Source organism: Cibotium barometz, chromosome 19, assembly GCF_041138505.1.
Source record: "Cibotium barometz isolate CiBa-2024 chromosome 19, ASM4113850v1, whole genome shotgun sequence".
Lineage (NCBI taxonomy): Eukaryota > Viridiplantae > Streptophyta > Polypodiopsida > Cyatheales > Cibotiaceae > Cibotium > Cibotium barometz.
The window spans coordinates 50,111,504-50,131,886 of record NC_141064.1 but is presented as its reverse complement, the minus strand read 5'-3'; the positions used below and the strand labels follow the sequence as shown (position 1 = coordinate 50,131,886).

General features: G+C 37.7%; 1 protein-coding gene across 1 annotated transcript; it reads right to left on the bottom strand.

Annotated features, from left to right (window-relative positions):
- Positions 1-14,420: 14,420 nt before the first annotated feature.
- Positions 14,421-17,832, bottom strand: LOC147628713 (uncharacterized). Its single transcript, XM_086813944.1, has 6 exons — positions 17,619-17,832; positions 15,799-15,866; positions 15,555-15,668; positions 15,264-15,426; positions 15,022-15,168; positions 14,421-14,807 (listed from the first exon to the last, which is right to left on the bottom strand). Exons 1-6 carry the CDS (start codon positions 17,691-17,693, stop codon positions 14,781-14,783), a joined length of 594 nt encoding a protein of 197 aa, XP_086670070.1. The 5' UTR covers positions 17,694-17,832; the 3' UTR covers positions 14,421-14,780.
- Positions 17,833-20,383: the final 2,551 nt, after the last annotated feature.

Here is a 20,383-nt window from a genome sequence, read left to right as displayed (position 1 = left end):
CCCACATTCATTCACATCATCCCACATCTATTCACATCCAATCACATCATTCCCACATTAATTCACATCCAATCACATCATTCCCACATTCATTCACATCATCCACACATCATTCTCACATTCATTCACATCATCCCACATCCAATCACATCATCCCACATCAATTCACATCTAATCACATCTAATCACATCATCCCACATCAACTCACATCATCTCACATCATTTTCACATCAACTCACATCATCTCACATCATTCCAGATTAAAAGTACAGTTACTCTACTTTTTTATACTAACAGGACTTCCCTAAGTTTCGGCCATTACTTGGCTCAATTAAATGCAACTTTTCTCGACTCAATTCAATTAAGTCTAAATTTCCATTCTTTTGGATCCTCGATCCTTTCAAGAGTTCCGGATTCCTTTCCCCCCCAGAGAATCTAGGAATAAGTTAGTCATAATTATTCATATTCATCCAACTAAGCGTGTTTCTAGTCTTTCTCTAGGAAATCCTTTTCCTGTTCAAAATGTACCCCAAGATTCTATTTTTCAAGGATCTAAACATATACTTCGTAATTCCCACATCAATTCACATCCAATCACATCATCCCACATCAATTCAGATCATCCCACATCAATTCACATCCAATCACATCATTCCCACATCAATTCACATCCAATCACATCACCCCACATCATTTCCATATTAACTCACATCATTCCACATTCATTTACATCATCATACATCATTTCCACATCATCTCACATCATTCCACATTCATTCACATCATCATACATTATTTCCACATCATCTCACATCATTTCCACATCAACTCACATCATTGCTCATTCATTCACATCATCATACATCATTTCGACATTAACTCACATCATTCTAGATTAAAAGTACAATTACTCTACTTTTTTATACTGATAGGACTTCCCTAAGTTTTGGCCATTACTTGGCTCAGTTAAATGAAACTTTTCTCGACTCAATTCAATTAAGTCTAAATTTCCATTCTCTTTTGGATCCTCAATCCTTTCAAGAGTTCCGGATTCCTTTCCTAGCAGGGAATCTAGAAATAAGTCAGTCGTCACAATTATTCATATTCATCCAACTAAGTGTGTTTCTGGTCTTTTTCTGGGAAATCCCTTTCCCGTTTTCAGAATGTACCCCAAGTTTCTATTTATCTAGGATCTAAACATATACTTCGTTATTTCAAAAGTTAATTATGTTTGTGATTTCTCTTCTTGATTAAAATTTTATCCATAATTTCTCGATGCATCGCCATGAACATTTTCTCATTCTTATCTCAATTTTTCCAAAATAAAATATACTCAATATTCCTCTATTTGAATAAAAGATTTATGCATACGATCTCATGGGATTTATAAAATTAATTATACCTCTAATTCCTCTTTCTAATTGAAATTTATCTATATTTTCTCAATGCCACCTTCTTTTCTCTATTTTCCCAAAATGAATTATCATGAAAATTTCTCTTTTAGCATAAAATATTTATGCACACCTACTAATCCATTTTTATCTAAATGAATTATATTTATAATCATTTTCATAATTTATCTAGAAAATTTATGCATAACCTTCTTTAATTTTTAGGCAAATGAATAATGCTCAAAACTCCACTTTTAGCATAAAATTTATTATGCATAAATTCATTCTCTAATGATATAAATTCTTCCATAGCTTCCCCACATTTTCTAAGAAATGATAATACTCAAAATTCCACTTTTGATATAAAAGTTATTTATGCATAAATTACGTTTTCTAATGATAAAGATTTTACCATAACTTTCCCATATTTTCTATGAAATGTGAATGCTTAAAATTGCTCTTTTAGCATAAAAATTAATTTATGCAAAAACCTTCATTTCCTAATGATGAAATTTTGCCATAACTTTCTCACATTTACTATGAAATGAAAATGGTTAAAATTACACTTTTAACATAAAAATTAGTTTATGTATAAACCTAAGCTTAAATATAAACATAATTACATTTAAGCACCTTATTTATTTAAGAAAAATATCCAAATATGACTTCCATATGAAAATAATTATAAGAATGTTAGCCCAAGCTCTCTTTCACTTTAGAATGAATAAATATGAATTTTCTTAACATAAAACAAGCATAAATGAATTAATCCTCATTTTAAATGAATTAATCCTCATTTTAATTGGATTAAAAATCATAAAAATGCTTAATCTTTATCTCTAGCTTGTTAGGTCTAGAGATTTGGTTTTAAAAAATGAGATTAGGACTAAGATCTATCTTTCTAAGAAGGATTAATCCATAAAGGTGAGTATTCTTACAAAAAGAGAGATTTACAAATCAAAACATTACTTTTAAGCATAAAAGATTAGCACTAATCTACTTAAATAATATAATTAATAAAAACATGGTTTTAAAGAAAAAACCATAGATTAAAATGCTTCCCAAGCATTAGGGAGGTTAGGAAGAAGATTACCATTTAGAAGAGATAAAAATACCATTGTTTAGGCTTACCCTTGGTTTTTGGCTTGATTCTTTAGGGAAATGTGAAGCCCACAAGAAGCTTGGCCACCAAGTAAAAGAGGGTAATCTCCAAGAGAAGAAGAGGATTAGTGAAGCCTCATAATAATAGAAATATAATAAACTAAAAATTTCACTAGCATAGAGTTACTCCAATATGAAAATACAAAGGAATGGGGGTCTATTTATAGGAGAGGGAGGCCATCAACCAAGTCCATCTGGGATCTAGAGGCTTCCAGCTTCAGTTTGATCCATTTTGGACAAGTTTTAGACTAGTTTAGCTCACTTTTTTTATTTGGTTTAAAGGAGAAGAGATGAAATATCTCACTTTTTTGAATTAAAAAATGTCCCCTTAATGTGATTTCTAGGCGCCTCCTTCATGAGCCCTTCTCCCCATTCTGAGGTGTCAAAAATTTCATTTTTTTACTAAAAAAAATTTATTTTTTTACTTAAAAAAATCCATTTTTTTAACTAATAAACCTAGTACTAGTCAACTCTTCGTCTTATGTGAGAATTTACTCATTTTTGGGAGATTTTTTTTTATTCTTTGCCTTTTCTCATCCCAACACTTGGATTAACCTTATTGGCCCTTGTTGACACTCTTTGGACCTTAATAAGATTTTTTCTAAAACTATATACCCCCAGGCCAAGATGTCCAATTCATATATTCAATTAATTTCTAATGCACATTGCAAAACTCCTTTTAAGATTCTATCTCAGGGGATCTCTTCCTATTGACTGGGAGAAAATTCTTATCCAAAAATATTTTAAAACTGTATTATCTCTCTCTAGAATATTTTCTCTTTCTAGACCAAAACAGGGTAAAACAATGTTTTCTTACATTCAGAATTAGGGGATAACACCATATTGGGGAATATGGGAATTTCCCACAAATTTGGGACACGTGGTCAAATGTTTGGATTAACCATAACTTGAACACCACTAATCCAAAATGAGCGCTTTATAGCTCTTTAGATTCCATTTTTCAAGCGCTTTCCAACGATAGGTCATATGATAGGGTTTTGAGAAACTTACAAACATGTTATCCATGTCCCCTTTTTTAAGTATTCAAAAATGGGAATTGGAAAATTCCCAAATTCACGAATATGGTGTTGGATGATTACAGAGACTGAAGGTTAGGTTCTTATACCTTTACATCTCAAAAGCTGGAGGGAGGAATCTTACATCCTACCCCACTTAAAAAATGCGAGATGTCCTCATCTCGCAGCTGGAGGATAATCTCGGTAAAATCATCTCACACCCATGTATTGCTGCTATTGGACAGTAGTTCTTTTTTCTTGCACCCTCCTATGATGATTTGCTACATAGCGTTTACGTCTCCACCATCCTCGGAGATTCTCCGTGGTGTTTTAAAGAACTTCATTCCTTTCTTCAGATTAGGAATTCATATCAGATTCGGGACTACTCCTTGTAGTTTCTTTTGATGTTCTCAACTATGTTTTTCTTGTGGTACTCAAGGAACTTATGTCACTTTCAGTCTCTATCTTAGACTCCTCACCACACTATTGAGCTTGAGTAATCCCATGTGGACTCAAGTTCACTATAAGCAATCTCCTCGGTATCATAAGGTAGATCATGAATCATTCGTAGGGGCACGACCTTTGGGAGATCCTCACCATCAAGTGTAATCCATGTAGATCCTCTAGCTCCCCAGCTATCGATTGTGGGCATCATATGTATCCAGCTTAGATCATCTTCATGCTCAATAGCTTGTTTTTAGCATCTTTGTAGGGTGGGTCCTTCCCTACATGGGTCTATTCTCTGTAAGTATAGCAATATTATAAAAGGGTCAAATGAATGGTAGTATTAGATCTCTGGTCGAATAGTCCACCACTACCCATTGCACGACCAATCACGAGGTCTACTCTAAGGATTGAGTCATCAAATTGTAGGTAGGTATATATATATATATATACATACACACACACACACACACACATATCTAAATATATATATATAAATGTGTGTGTGTGTGTGTGTGTGTGTGTGTATGTATGTATGTATGTATGTGTATATATATATATATGTGTGTGTGTGTGTGTGTGTGTGTGTGTGTAGGTATATTTATATATATATAGTTATATATGTGTAGATATAGCTAAAGGTACAATTAGGAAAATTGGCCAAAACTAGGGCCAATTGTCCTAGCATGTAGATATAGGTAAAGGTACAATTAGGACAATTGGCCAAAGCTATAACCTTGTTAGATATCCATGTTAGAGGTTGATTTGGACACGGCCAAAACTAGGGTCTTGTTTGAAATCCATGTTAGAGGTAGATTTGGACACTTGGCCAAAACTAGGGTGTTCTTAGAAATCCGTATTAGAGGGTGATTTGGAAACTTGGCCAAAACTAGGGTCTTGTTAGAAATCCATGTTAGCCATTGATTTGGACACTTGGCCAAAACTAGGGCCTTGTTAGAAATCCATGTTAGAGGTACATTTGGACACTTCAAACGGCTAGCTCTATAAGACTAGGAGGTGCTAAAAATCAAATTTTGAGGTGGATTTGGACACTTGACCAAAACTAAGGCCCTGGTAGATTTGGAAACTTGGTCAAAACTTTGGAGAGAATTGGCATTAGAGGGGGATGTATATGAATGGTTAGGTTCTAAAAAGTAGGATGTGATGTGTGTCCATATCAGATATAGATTTGGATACCTAGGTAAATACTAAAGAAGTGGCACTGGATGGGAGAGGGTATGCAGAAATGGCTAGTTCACATGTGATGTTCATGAGGTAATTCATATTGTATATAGATTTGGACAATTGGCCAAATGTATATTGAGTGGTATTGGATGGGGGGATATATATATATATACAAATGGCTAGGTTCATAAAACTAGGATATGATATAATTTCATGTTAGAGACAGATTTGGACACCTAACCACCATTTCTTTAGAAAGTTGTGGCAAACTAGAAGAAGGGATGGGATATATACAAATATTTAGATAATGATCCTATAAAAAAGGAGTGGTCCATGTATTCGGCGGAGTTGAAGGATTTGGACACCTAGCTATGACCTCAAAGATATTCATATTGTATATAGATTTGAACAATTTACCAATTCTATATCAAGTGGTAAGTGAAAGAAGATGATAATAATATATTAAAATATATATTCTGCTAGCTAAATCTGGAGTAGTAAAGTAATGTATTTTCCTATATGTAGAAAATGGTATCTCAATTTTCTCACATAGAGAATGTGTCAAGCTGATTCATCAATACTCTGATGGTGGCTATACGGAAGATACATGTAACCCATAAGAAAGATGTGTACCATGGGGAGACACTTGGAAATGACCACGTCTCTATGAGGATTGACAAATGCTTCAATCATGACATTGCACTACCATTCCCAACTTTAGATACAAACAAATTAGCCGATCGTCGATAGTATTGTGTCAAGTGGTGTAAGCATTCTCTAGAGATCTTAGATGTAGCACTTGACATTCAAGAAGGTTTGGGTTGGATGGTGGTGATGATTTAAAGAGTAGTGCCATATGATGGAATTTTAATCCATGAGAGTTTAAGAGAAAAATATGTGGTGTTGTGGTCAAAGGGAAAAGAAGAATGTGTTGGGAAAAGGGTCATAATGTGTTGGAAAAGGGGTCTTTCCATATGAGGCCATTGGTTTGAAGTTTTAGAGAGAGATGATATGGGGGTGGGGATCAAGCCATCCAACAAGTTCAGTCATCACTACCTTCTTCGGATAATGGTGTTAATCTCATTAGGTGGCCTATTAAAAGACTCACATTTGAGGATGGTTCAATGTTGCTTGTGTTGAGGAAGAGGATTCATAATATGGATGACTAGTTCATCGATGAATGTGTTGATGCTCCAACTAAGAAGAGGCGATACTACATGGTGAAGAGGCAGTCCAAAGTGTTGGGCATAATAGGGAATTCAAAAAGGACAACACTAGATGTTGTTTTCCCTTATATCTAAAAATTGATTATTGTTAGAGAAAATGTTACCAAGTTGTTGATCGTGATGATGCAATGATAGAATTACAGAAATATTTTTGGGGGCATCTAATCCAAATGGCATGCTATATGTGGATGGAGTGGAGACAAGACAATATAGCTTCACATTGCATGGTATGAGAAGCATGGTATAGGGGTCAGTTCGAGAATGGTATACAAAGGTCAATGTACAGAAACAAGGGGATTATAAGAAAGGCATGAGATCACACTGAAGTAGGAAGGGTAATAATTCAAGAATTTATACAAAACAATTTTGAGTAGATGCCTCACAAGAACAATACAATGACATATGGTCCTAGGGAAACCGAACTAGTTATCCTAGATGTTTACAAGCAGGTGAACATTTTGAATAAGATTAATATGATGTTGAAGCATCTCAATCAGAAAGAAATGTCAACATCACAAGAACAATACAATGACATATGGTCCTAGGGAAACCGAACTAGTTATCCTAGATGTTTACAAGCAGGTGAACATTTTGAATAAGATTAATATGATGTTGAAGCATCTCAATCAGAAAGAAATGTCAACATCAATATTTGGTAGGATTTGGAATACGTGATTCAAGCATGTTAGTATTGCCAAAAGAAGTGAGTTTTGAAAGTGCACTATACGTAGTGGCATAAAGGATCAGTTGGGAGCCACAAAGTGCCAAGATGAACGTAATAGATTGATGCATCAAAGAAAAGCCCACATGTTGCAACAACAACTTAGTTGTAGGAACCTCTACTATGCTTGGAGATTGACCTCACAATTAAATCCTAATAAGTACTTATGTATAATACATGATAAGATGGACTAGAATAAAATAGTGATCCGAGATTGAAGGTATGTTTCAAGGAGACTGACAAGTCAACACAATCTCCAGTGTCACTAATGGGAATGATAACCCATGGACCTGGACAAGGGCACTATGGACATTTTTCTATCGGCTTATGGCCATCTAATCCAAATTTCTCTAGGTACTCTTGCCTTGTGTCTAAGAAACCTTAAGAGGTGTGAGACATGAGTATGGATATCTTACTAATGATGGTATGCTCAGATCTACTAGCACATTGTTGAATGCTTTTTAGACTCTAGAAATGCTCTTTATCGCCCATTACCTACATGAGATGGATACATGGGTGCTTGTTCAACTACATTTAATGATGTTGGGATAGCAACAGAAATGTTGAACATGAATCCTAGTTTAGAATTCAAGAAGTCACCAGATCTACTAGCACATTGTTGAATGCTTTAAACTCCAGAAAGGCTCTTGATCACCATTACCCACATGATGGATAACTACATTTAATGATGTTGGGATAGCAACATAAGTGAACGCAAATCCTAGTTCAAAATTCAAGAAGTTACCTGAGAATTTGATGTTTCAATTGGACAATTATGCCTTCGGGAACAAGAATCGATATTTGTTTGCCTATCTATCATTGTTGGTTTTACCAAATGAGTATTTAAGATGTTCCAATTAGGATTTTTTATTGTTGGTCATATACATGAGGATATTAATGCAATGTTTAGTAGGTGTTCTGAGAAATTGAGGACTAGCCAAACATTCACTTTCCCACATTTGTACCAACCCCATTCTTGATGATAGCTAAGTATCTGCTCCAACCCCATTCTTGATGACAAATGTCCAAGACTTCAAGCAATTCATTGATGGTTGGATACCTATCTAATGGACAAGATGTGCTAGTGGGGTTGACCATTACAATTCAGATTCTTCATACAAGAAAAGGTTCCAATCATGCAATATAAAGTGCATCCTAAATCCATTGAATGGTTACCAAAGGATGATGGGATTAAATTATGGAAGAAGGATAGTGATGGTAACACAATACACACAATACTATCGACATGGGTTCCATGTGTTATTCCAATGTTTGAGTACATTACTTAGAGGTGGTAAAAGGAATTAAGGATTACATACAATATTGGAAAATATGGGCTAAAGTTCAAGGATCTGATGCAGCTTTCACTGGATTGAGTATTGGGAGACCATGATTTAGGTACTAGAGAGACGAAGTGTCCAGGATGGAGGCCTCTATCAAAACTTTTGGTCAAGAACTCTAGGCACATATTTGGATGATATAACTATTGATATTGATGATGAATTCTTGGGATTGGAGAAATTCGATGATCACATGATATATTGGTTAGGTGTAGCTCAGAGTAACATAGATATGAACAGATCATCTAAAAACTATAAGAGGATCTTAATACAATTATGGGCACCTGTATGTAGAAAGAGAAATGTTAGTGATGCTAAGGTTTATAGAGATTGTTGGAACAACTTCTAGATGTGTAACAAGAAGGATCCTATGCGTTGGAATTATCAACACGATAGTTTGCGTGGGTCACACTAAGGGGTAGAAAGTGCCACAAAAGATTAAAATTCCAGTAAATGTGTGTGCTAAGGAAAAGGAGAGTTTGGCAACATGATGATGAAGGCCACTGAGTTTAGATTATTACTCGTTGAATCTATGTTGTTCACTTTTTGTTTATGAGTTATTGCATGTTAGTCCCCTACTATTTAGAATTTGATTTTTTTTAATACTTTTCTTTCAAATTTTATGGATCTTTTCTTGGCTACATTGTAGCTTAAATGGTATTTGTAAACACTCCATATGTGTTATTATTAACCTTGAGTAGCATCAATTTCTCTTTCAAATTTAGTGAAATTACCGTCATACCAAATTTAATTTAAAGATGTCAAATTCATTTGATCCGAAATGCATTAAATTTTCCAAATTCCCTAATATAGACTTCCACCTCTTTTTTCTTTCTTAGGATCTTTAGTTACTTTTTCTTTGGAGGCAAGGTCCTTTTAGTTGCATTAGAGTATCTTGTGGGTTGCATTAGAGTATCTTTCTTCTCATCTCTCCATCTCTTTCTCGCATCCTTATATTTCTCAATCTACTTATTCATCACATAATTGTGAAGAAGACAAAATGTAATGACCTTATTTCATATGGAATCTATTCATCTTTCGAATATGTCCCTTCCCATATGGTACATGTGACACCACTCGTTCATCCTCACATTATGCATGAAACTGTGGCATGTAGGGATGTATTTGTTTTAAAAGTTTTGAGATGTATACGAGAGGTTCTTTCACCATGCTTCCCTTTGGCCTTGCCTTTTGTCTCACAAATCCCTTCAAGGTACTCATGAATCACAAGAAAGAACATACATCGACTATGAACAACACCACATATAGCCACCTCAATTGCCAAATGTACCACAAGTTGTGTGGGCATACTTCTTGAAAATTTATCATCCACAGCAACTTGATTGCCTCAATTGGCGCCTTCTCAATGGAATATCAATGGATCTCCTTTGAGAACATCCACCTTTAATTAAACGAAGAAACGATAAATAAGAAAAAACAATTCATCAACTTAAGCTAGAGCACCAATCTATATGTTTGAATGGATCTCACCTTGCTACTCCTAATTTATAGTAGATAGCATTCTAAACTCCCTCTTTTCCACACCCACCAATAGATATGGGAAGTATGAGTTGGAGTCAAATAAAATAATAGGGAAACATAAATAAATAATTTCATCGACATCAAAGCGCTAAAAAATAGATGTTGATTTCCACTTACCTATATCATTTTGTGCCAATAATGTGATTTGAGACCATATAATCGAGGCATAGCCTTCTTCTTTGTTTTAGACACGCTCTTTAATGAGTGTATTACATCAATTAGTATACAAAAAAGAGGAAATTTGACACTTGATATTCTTTCCCTCTTCCTTGTCATTCATTAATGAGTGTATTACATTACTTAGTGTACAAAAAGAGAAAATTTGACCCTTGACATTCTTTCCTTGTTGTCAACCTCCATGGTGCATGTGGTAAAACCCCCTTATCTTTAACCATCCTTGGCCATGCAATTCTCCTTGTGAATCTGATATTCTTTAGGTCATCCCTCATAGGTCCCAAACCATCAAGCCAACATTCTTAAAAATGTGCATTGGATCAAGAAGGCGATTAATCTTTCGCTTTTCCCAATATGGTAGTTGGTGCAAAAGACTGAGTACCTTTTCATGCCTATGGGTGACATGATGGGTCTCATTCTCCATCTCTCGTCCCAATCTCCATCTATCCATTTTCCATCCAATGGCTTGGAAGGTATCATCTTGTATAAGTCTTCCCAATCCACCACCTTTCATCACAACTAGAGAAACATGTGATGATGAAGCATGATTGGGATGGTCTCAGGATGGTTTTTTTTTAATGTTCATCATACACCACTTTAGTTCATGTGCTTTCTTTCAAAAAGAGGGTACAAAAAATAGCCCGTAAAATTAGAAAGAAAATTATTGAGAGAGACAGAGGCTAGGAGGGAACCTCAAGAGAAGGCCCCAGTAGAACATGAGAAGCTAAAAGCTATAGACATGGAGGCTGGGAGGGAAGCTCAAGACAAGCCCCAAGTAGAGCAGGAGAAGGTAGAAGCTATTAAAAAAGAAAGAGAAACCCAAGAAGCTATAACAAAGGAGAAATTAGAAATTCAATGGTTAGAGAAGAGAAAAAACAAGAAGAAGTGGAAAAGAGTAAACAAAAGGAATACGCAAAGAAGAGCAAACAGAAGGAACAGGCAAAGGCTCAAGAGGTAAACGAAGAAAGCAAGAGGAAGTGGAAAAGAGAAAACAAAAGGAACAAGCAAAGAAGGCTTAGGAGGTAAACTAAGAAAGCAAAGCAAAACTTAGATTGAAAAAAAACAAGAGGCAAGAAGCAAAGACCAAGGAAGAAAAAAAGAACAAGAGATGAAGAAGAAACAAGATAAGTGAAAGAAATCAACATATGGTTCCACTTATGTGCTTGCCCAAGATCGACTCTCACTATTTTCTATCCATGAAGCTCATCCATTACTCGGCAACACTGCATTCCCCAATATATGATTATAAACAATAAAGGAAAAATTATAAGGGTTTGGTTGGTACTCGCCACCCAACCTTAGGCTCCAAACCACGCGCAATGGTAAGCCACACACAAAGCTAGACGCTTGCATGACCCTAGCAAGCATGTGCCCACAAATCATGCACATCCCATACCATGCACCTCCAATAGCTGAGACCTTCCGAATGCCCTAGTCCCAAGGTAGAGCTCCACAACTACCATAAATGAGCCACAATCAGAACTATATAGCCGCTTGACCAATTCACACTACTATAACAATTGTTTGCCCATCATAGTCGTTCTATAACACTAGCCAGCCACATTACGTCCACACATGGGACATAACATTGTCCCCCTGCTAACGGGAGGAAGACTAGGAGACAAATATGGATACTGGCGGCATCAAAGTGAAGCAACTTTCTCCCAAGTATTATCTTCATTAGAAGGAGGAAGACTAGGAGACAAATATGGATACTGACAACATCGAAGTGAAGCAACTTTCTCCCAACTGTTATCCTCATTAGAACGATCCCTCCATCTAATCAGCCACTCAAAAATAATCCAAATCCGAAGGGTATGATCCCTGCATCAACCACTTAGAAATAATAGGATTCCTAAGGGTACGATCCCTACGATCCACAATGGTGTCTCGTTCGTGGGGAACATAGACAAATAGATCCTCAAGTCTCATGAGTTCTCGATCAAAAACTAAGTTATCTCCTCCACCGCTAGCACCTCTTTTAGTCTACTAATATGAAAGACAGAATGTACATGTACTTCATCCGGAAGATGTAACCTATAAGCAACCTCATTAAACTTTTTCAAGGTCATAAAAGGTCCAACAAATCTCAGAGACAATTTATAGACTTTCGAGTGCATTACCTGAGAGTCTTATGGGATTCTCAAGTAAGCCCATTAAACTTCTTCTAAGACTTTGGCTGATGGCTTTTGGTTGGCATAAAACGGCGCTCTATCCTGCACACTCTTTATGCTCTCTCTTACAAATTGCAACATATCTTGCTGTTGTTTCAAGAAATCCACCACAACAGCAACTCATACTTTCTCTGAGCCAATCATCCACGGGTTTCTCTGAGCTATTATCCACGGGTTTCTCTAAGCCAATCATCCACGGGTTCTAGACTAAAAGCCATACATGAGCATAAAAGGGCTCATCTTAGTAGTAGAATGCTTAGCACTATTGTAAGTAAACTCCACTAATGGAGGAAAATCTTCCCAATCAGATTGCCTCAAGGAGGCATATGCACATAGCATATCTTCCATGGTTTGATTTGCATGTTCTATCTACCCATCACATAGGATGGTCAATGAATGCATACTCAACTTAGTATTCAATTTCTTGAATACTTCATTCTAGAAATTTCAAATGAACTTTGGATCTCGATCACTGACAATATCAACTGGCAAGCCATAAAGGCTAAACAACTTCTCTATAAACAAATGAGCAAGTTATACATTTGAGATTTTCTCTTTTATAGGGATGTACCTAGCCAATTTGGTGAGTTGGTCAACAATCACCCAAATGGCATTATTCCCTCTCAAACTCCATGGAACCATAAAATCCACAAAAAATACTCTGCCATTTCTTTTCAGGTATTTGTAATGGCATCAATAAGCCACCACGTTTCAAGCGCTCAGCTTTATTAACTTGGCATTGCTAGCAATTTCAAACATATTGTTTGACATCAACCTTCTACCTTGGCCAAAAAATATCTCTTCTTACTAAATGATCCATCCTTAGCGCACCCCAATGCCAAGCATAATTCTTAGCACCTAACATTCTACCAAAGAATCCATCACAAGGATACAAGCCCTTGAGAGAGTCAAATAGGTCAAATTTAACCTCAACAAATGAAAGTTGATTTACATGGCCAATTCTACTCAAAGCATTTGCCACTTTATTGGTAAATCCTTTTCAATAAATGAATCAAACTCTAGTATAAGCTCAAGCCAACAAGCCTTCTTTCCCCTCGACTTTAGAGAATTGCAAAAGTACTTCAGGGATGGATTATTAACAAAACCATAAAAGTAGAGCCACCATAATTTGTTATCCATCAGTCACTTTATGCTTAAGAGCCTGCTTTTGGGTGTCTTTGGAACCTTTCAATGCAATCTTGTCAAACAAGCATGTTTAGAGCTTGATTACATATACTTACCCTCCAAGGACCTCAAAGGGTAGCCCCCTCAATCAATCAACAGTAAGTTGGGAGGTTCTTTAAACCTTAATCCAAGTAGACATTGAAATGATGGTATACCCCCCAAACTTCAACTCCATACAGCGCTATTAATAAGACCAAGGGTAGAGGCCAACTTTTGATCTGAACTTGAGTACACCCATCCATCGTATGCATGTTTTCTTGTCTCTCGTTTGGGCAAAGCATCACATCATTGCCGTCTATGATTTCAGTATACTTTTGCACCTAAATGTCGACTACTATCTTCTTATTTATCTCATGAATTCTTTTGTGTATGGATTGGCCTAAAGCAAATCTTTTTTCTTGCAGTTTCATTTCTTCTTATTTGTCAATAGAAAGGAGTTTGATGCTTTGCCATTTTGGCCTTTCACACTATTAACAACCCTCTCACCCTAAAAAATATAAAGACCACTTCAAACATATAAAGACCATCTTCGTACCATAGCACTTCATTTTTCCTTGTTGAGCCTACTTTTTTTTTTCTCAAGTTAACATTCATGCCCCTTGAGACCAAGGGCCTTCCAAGAAATACTGCCAATCACCCATTTTTAAATTTGCTAATTTGCCAGAGCTCTCACTAGTTTAACCAAGTTAATATTATCATGCCCTCCATCTTACCTACCAAAGGCAGACCAGAAATTGCCTAATCATGGAGCCATTTTAGGTCCTGTTAAGGCTGTATTTATGTAAAAGCAATCAGCCTGCCTCTCCACAAGACAGTAATAACTTGAGCATATGCATTATGCAGAACATGCCTCTTGAGAGTTTCTTGATTTAAGAGATTAGGAAGATGTTCCCTCTTAAGGTGATGCAAACGTGTTCGGGTCCATAGGAAAGGGGATGATAGGACAGGAAATTAATGCGAGCTGTGACAAGAGTCCATGTTTAGCTTTGAAACAGCCTTACACGTCATGCATATGCTATCCTCTTCTATGATTATCCTCAACGAGGTCTCCTCCAAACCTCATAGTGTTGCAAGAAGTTCACCACTTTACTCCCAACAAGTACATGAAATGAGTGCAGTTGTACAAGTGAAGAACCTTCCCGACAAATGAGAAATCTTGAAAACAAAAGCTTTGCAGACGTTGATTCATCGTCGTACTCCATCATAAGGTTGCCATCATCTCATCCACTAAACTCCTCAAGAATACCCTGCATTCAAAGAAGGGAAAGGGAGGGGGGTGAGAGAGTCAGATAGCATCCCATTGAATGACTGGTAAAAAAACAGTTTTGATTTATTCTCTCGCTCCCACCAAAGCTCGCTGCTCGACACAAACAGCACAAGGTTTTACTAACCATCAAAAGGAAGTTAATGCTGAGGATCCTGTTAGTATAGAAAAACGTCCATAAAAAAGGTAATCCAAACCTGGGATACAAGGGACTCCGCCTCAGTTCGCTTCATTAAATGAATCGAATTTCGAAGCAAAGATGTGGACTGGTCATCAAGAAGAACTTCACCAACTTCATCCATGACCCTGACTTGGATGTATGGATCCTTTGGTGGCGTTGTGTCCTGTGTGTAAAGCTCTCACTTACAGGACCTCAACATCATGAACATCCATAAGAAAACAAGAAATAAGAACAAATTATCATCAAAACCATGCATACCACTGTTAAGTCTAGGTTTATGTTGGTCATGTAAGACCCAAGAAGGTCGGAATAGTTCTTGAAACACTCCTTTTCAGAAAAGTTGAGCTTCTCTTGGATGTCAGCCGGAAGCACTGCCCCAAGTTGCCACCTTAGACGTTGTATCTTTTGGCTTCGATTGTACCTGGATTGAGGATAAAGCATCAGTTGATCATGTGTTTAACAAGAAGGCAATGCCTGCAAAGTGATGATGGTGTACCTCTTGTGGATATTCCTTAATAAATTTTGAAGATGGAGCGAAGGAGGACATACACATAAGTCAAGAGACATCGCTTGTTACGAACCAAACTAAGGTGATGTGTCAACGCTCCGAAATAGTCACGATTTTGTATCGTCTCAATGTCTAGACCTTCTTGTTGCATTTTCCTGCACATTGGGATAACGAAATATTGTTGACAGGGTACATATGAAGACCTGAAGGGATAATTCACATGCAGAATTTGTATACATTTCCCATGTGGCATGTTGCTCTATGATTCATGTATGATGCACTCACATCATCCTTGTTTCAAGTTGATGATAATGCTCGTTTGCCTCCTCAACCACTTGGTCAAATAAGTCATTCTGACAATACAAGACAACTCTTTCGAGTCAGCAAAATCAACTAAACCCAAAGACTTAAAACTATTAATATCTTTTTGACAAAAAATCATATCGACAATCATTTTGTGTAGCTGGCAGGCGGTAAAAATCCGGCCTGGTAAAGGGCGGGAACTGCGTTTGAATCCCGGCTGCAGCTCTCACTACTCATATGAGAGAAAGGCAGCCACATAGGCCACAAGATTTGGCAAAAAAGACGATCCTGTTCTGTCCACCGGCCAATAAGGAAATTCATAAGGTACAGCTAGATTGGTGAATCTGCAAGCCTCCTTACAGCTTATGACCACACCTGAAAGTTCTAAAAGTTTCAAAGAGTATCAGGATGAGTTGTCATACAGGATGCCCCACGTCTTGTAGCTGATCTGTGTAGGTCATCACCTCGAGGAGGTATGTGCCTGGTGCAAAGGTGCATCAAAACAGAGAAAGCAAGGAGGTGATACACTGATGTGGGGAATGTGCAACTTACGTAGATCATCCCCAAACATGAATGCATCTGCCATGACTCCGAGAGATAAGGTTTAAGTGAAGTAAGGCCCATTTTTGAGCCTTCTTTGTATAAAGGGAAGAGATACACTATACTTATGAAGGGTTTCCAAGTCCCTAACGTATTGGTTTATGAGAATCTTAGGCTGGGAATGGAAGGAGCAATGCATGGTCGGCAAGGAGCACATTTCATAGGATCCTCACATTAGCAATCATCCCTATTCAGGCCCCTCTTGAGCCGCATTTATCAGCCAGAAGGCCTTTAGATCAGCCACAGAAAGTAAAACAGTAGCAACTCCTCAGGGTGTAAGAAAAACTTGCTCAAATATTCTGTTTTGGCTTCCCGGCCTGGTTGGACATGGAGGTGATTTGTGTTTCTGCTTTTAGACATTGCTTTGTGCTTTTCATCCTCGTATCAGTACTCCGACGAGAGGAGGGGGAGGGGGGAGGGAGAGGGGGCAGGCTACACCATGCCACACCCTCAACGGCATCTCATCTAATGAGAGGTTTTAAGAAGAGCAAATGCTGCATGGAAGATATCATGTATGGGGGTCTTGGCCCATGATATCATGCAACTAAAACCAGCTGCAGTCTTGGGGTAGAATTTGACCCTCAGCCGGCTCACACCGAGCAGCCCATGAATTTCAGGTAGGCTGCCTTCGCCCCAGGCAGGCAGCCGGCAGTATGCATTCACCCATGTGCGGGGAGGAGCTTGGATGTGCACCAGCCAACCACATGTATTGGGTCAACCAGCCAGTGGTTAGGCTGATTGGCATACCAACGACCTCGGAGAAAGAAGTTGAGCTGCTATAGACTTGCTCTAGTCTGGCCATGCTTAGGGATTGCTAATGCTACAACCTAGCCCTTCCAACTGGTCATCGACACCAGTTCTCACTTGCTCTTTCTGCTAATGCTGCTACAATCTAGCCCTTACAACTGGCCATCAACGCCACAAATCAGGCCTTGACATCTCTAGAGCCTGTAGCCAGAGTACAGCATTGACATGGCAACCCCATGCAATGCATGTATACATGTGGTCCATTTTAGAAACCTTGAGTGCCCAACAGAACCGTAATTTTCTCAAAACCCTAGCCCTAACTTTCTAAAGACTGGCTCAAACCGATGAATCTTGAACTAGCCTTAGCTTGTCCTAACCCTACTGTCAAGAAACCCTAATCGGATCTGGAGCCCTAACCGTTAATACAGCATTTACATTGTAGTTTATGTACTCACATCGAATCGACGAAGCCGATCGTCCTCGTTTTGAGCGAGCTCTGAGCAGAGCTGGGCTCCTCGTCTGCCAAACATGTTAATCTGAATTTCTGTCTTAATGGCACTAGCTAATCTGCTGAAGGGAACGATCAAAATGCTACGGTGGTTTCCTATGTATTATCCCTAGTTAATTAACGATCGAAATCCTATCAAGCTCTCTGACACGAAATACACTATCAAAATCGTATGGTAGTTTCCTATGTATTATCTCTAGTTAATTTATATCAAGCTCTATGACACGATCAAAATGCTATGGCGGTTTCCTATGTATTATCCCTAGTTAATTTATATCAAGCTCTATGATAGAACATGAACACCATGGTATGTATTATCCCTAGTTAATTTATATCAAGCTCTATGAGACAGAACGCGAACATCACCATGGTTACTAATCGACCGTTAGTAGCAAAACACTCTAAAAAAGGACCATACCTCTTAGTAGAGTTGTAGTGCTAGGCAAAAAATACATGCACCTAAACTAAGAGTGGACTGGTTTTGGTTAGTTGATCTTCAACAATGGCTCTCTCATCTACCCTCACAAAAGATTGCCCACTTTCCTTCTTTGGGAGCTACTCAAACTTTGGCGAATCCTACACTCTTCTTTTTATTGCATTTCCTTTGTCATCTTTTCTGTATGCTAATACTACACTCTTCTCTTTAACTGCATCTTTAATTACATGTGATCAATTCCTTTGTGATCATATCTTTATGCCTTTGAGTTGTTTTAAATTGTTTGAGGACCTAAACTTATCAGATTTATAGTAGTTGGTGATTAGTTCATGATTGCCTTCTCTTAATCACATTCGATCATTCGTACGGCTTCAACTAATTTGTCCTTCTTCAGAGAGGCCTCCTTGCACCATCCTTTAGCCAGTACACTAATGCGAATTCGACAAACAATTGTCTCGTAAATCTTCCTCCATCTCTTATGTAACCTTGGTTATAATTTCTTCTCTGTGTTTGGTCTTAAGTGCTATGCTTGATTTGTTCTCTCTCCAAGGTTGCAATGTAATCTTTAAGTTCACAAACCTACCCTTTCAATAATTGGAACACGGTCAACTTGTTTTGATGAATGAGTGGTACAAGGTTTTTGTGGTGTTGCTAAAGCACCCACAAAGGTAGTTTCTTTGGCATCCTTGCATTTCATTCTTTCCCACATGAACTTCTTCTTAAAATGATTCAATTACAATACTAACATTATCTTATCTATTAAGATGTGTTGAATGTGCTAATGCTAGTGCTATTAATTCTCTTTCCCACATGAACTTCTTCTTAAAATGATTCAATTACAATACTAACCTTATCTTATCTATTAAGATGTGTTGAATGTGCTAATGCTAGTGCTATTAATGCTCTTTCCCACATGAACTTCTTCTTAAATTGATTCAATTACAATTCAAAAGAGGACTAACCTTATCTTATCTATTGAGATGTGTTGGATGTGCTAATGCTAGTGCTATTATGAGTACCTCTACCATGAGCCAGAGCTCAGTAGGACTTTTGCTACTAGCCTGTTAAACGTGCACGCACAATTTAAATACTTGTTTAAAGGTGAAGGGTATTGATTACACTTATAGTTGGTGTAAATACAATAAGCTAGATGTGTTTGTTTTTTATATGAGAGTCATGCATAATATATCAAAAGGTGGAAGGACATGGGTGTCATTACTATACATAGAAGTTTTCTATCGATAGGTACGTTGACAATTGCATGAGGGGTGTGGTGAAAAGAATTAGGTTGAAGTTAATGGTGTTTTTTAGTGTATGAGAAAATACAACTTTTTTTCCTTAGTAATATTCTTTATGTCTGACCTATTTTTTGATACATTTCTATTTTTGATCACCACATCTACAATCATAGTTCCAACACAAAATTCAAGGAGTTGAGGAGATGAACTAAAGAATTGAGGACACAAAAAAGTGTGCATGGTTCTCTTTGTCGTTTGGCACTATGGGTAGCTCTTCTTCTTTGATGGGAACAAGGATGGGTAGGGCCATTGCACATGGGCAAGATGTTGCCTCTTGCTGCTCCTGATCCATAAGCTCTTCCAACTTTTTTGAAGGCGGTGTCGGCACATGAGTTGAAGTGGAAACACTACTATCCATTCTTCCTTGAGCTTTGGAGTTGGCATCAGAGGCATGGCTTTGGGTCTCCACGCCCACTTGGATTTGACATTCAAGGGTATGTTTGCAAGGGTCTGGGGCACGAGTTTCTTTAATCTTGGCACCTAGATGTGGGGGTTTCCTTTGTAGAATCCTTATGCTTCTAACAGCTTAGTCGAGATCCACTGAGACATTGATTTCTGGGGTGGTATTGGGTACTAAGGCCGTTGCCTCGATCTTTTTGGCTTCTAATGGTGAGGGTTTTTGAACCTAGACGGATGAGTTCCCTTCGTAGAAGCTATGGGCTTCTATTAGCTTAATGAGGATCCAATAGGGCTCGAGTTTTGGGTAGAGCTGTATTGCTTGGGGTGCTTGCTTGGTAGGTCTCCCACATGTCTCATTGCATGGGCATCGTACTTTCCTTGTCGAGCCAAGGTACTCTTGGGTACCCATGCTGCCTCTTTGAAGGGTTGTTGAGGTTGAGGTTTTTTGGAGGTGGTCTTTGTCTTCGTTGGGGTGACATTTTGGATCTTCATAATGGTTTGATGGGGTAGTTGACACATTGAGGCAAGGTTTTGGATCTCCATAATGGCTTGAGGGGGTGGCCAATGTGGCGAGAGGGT

Excerpts from the sequence above, each read along its gene's own strand:
- LOC147628713 (XM_086813944.1), bottom strand. The coding sequence starts at position 17,693 with ATGTTTGGCAGACGAGGAGCCCAGCTCTGCTCAGAGCTCGCTCAAAAC. Across the intron at positions 15,867-17,618 it reads ATCGGCTTCGTCGATTCGAT|AATGACTTATTTGACCAAGT; the intron begins GTGAGTACATAA and ends TTGTATTGTCAG. Across the intron at positions 14,808-15,021 it reads CGGAGTCCCTTGTATCCCAG|GGTATTCTTGAGGAGTTTAG; the intron begins GTTTGGATTACC and ends CTTTGAATGCAG.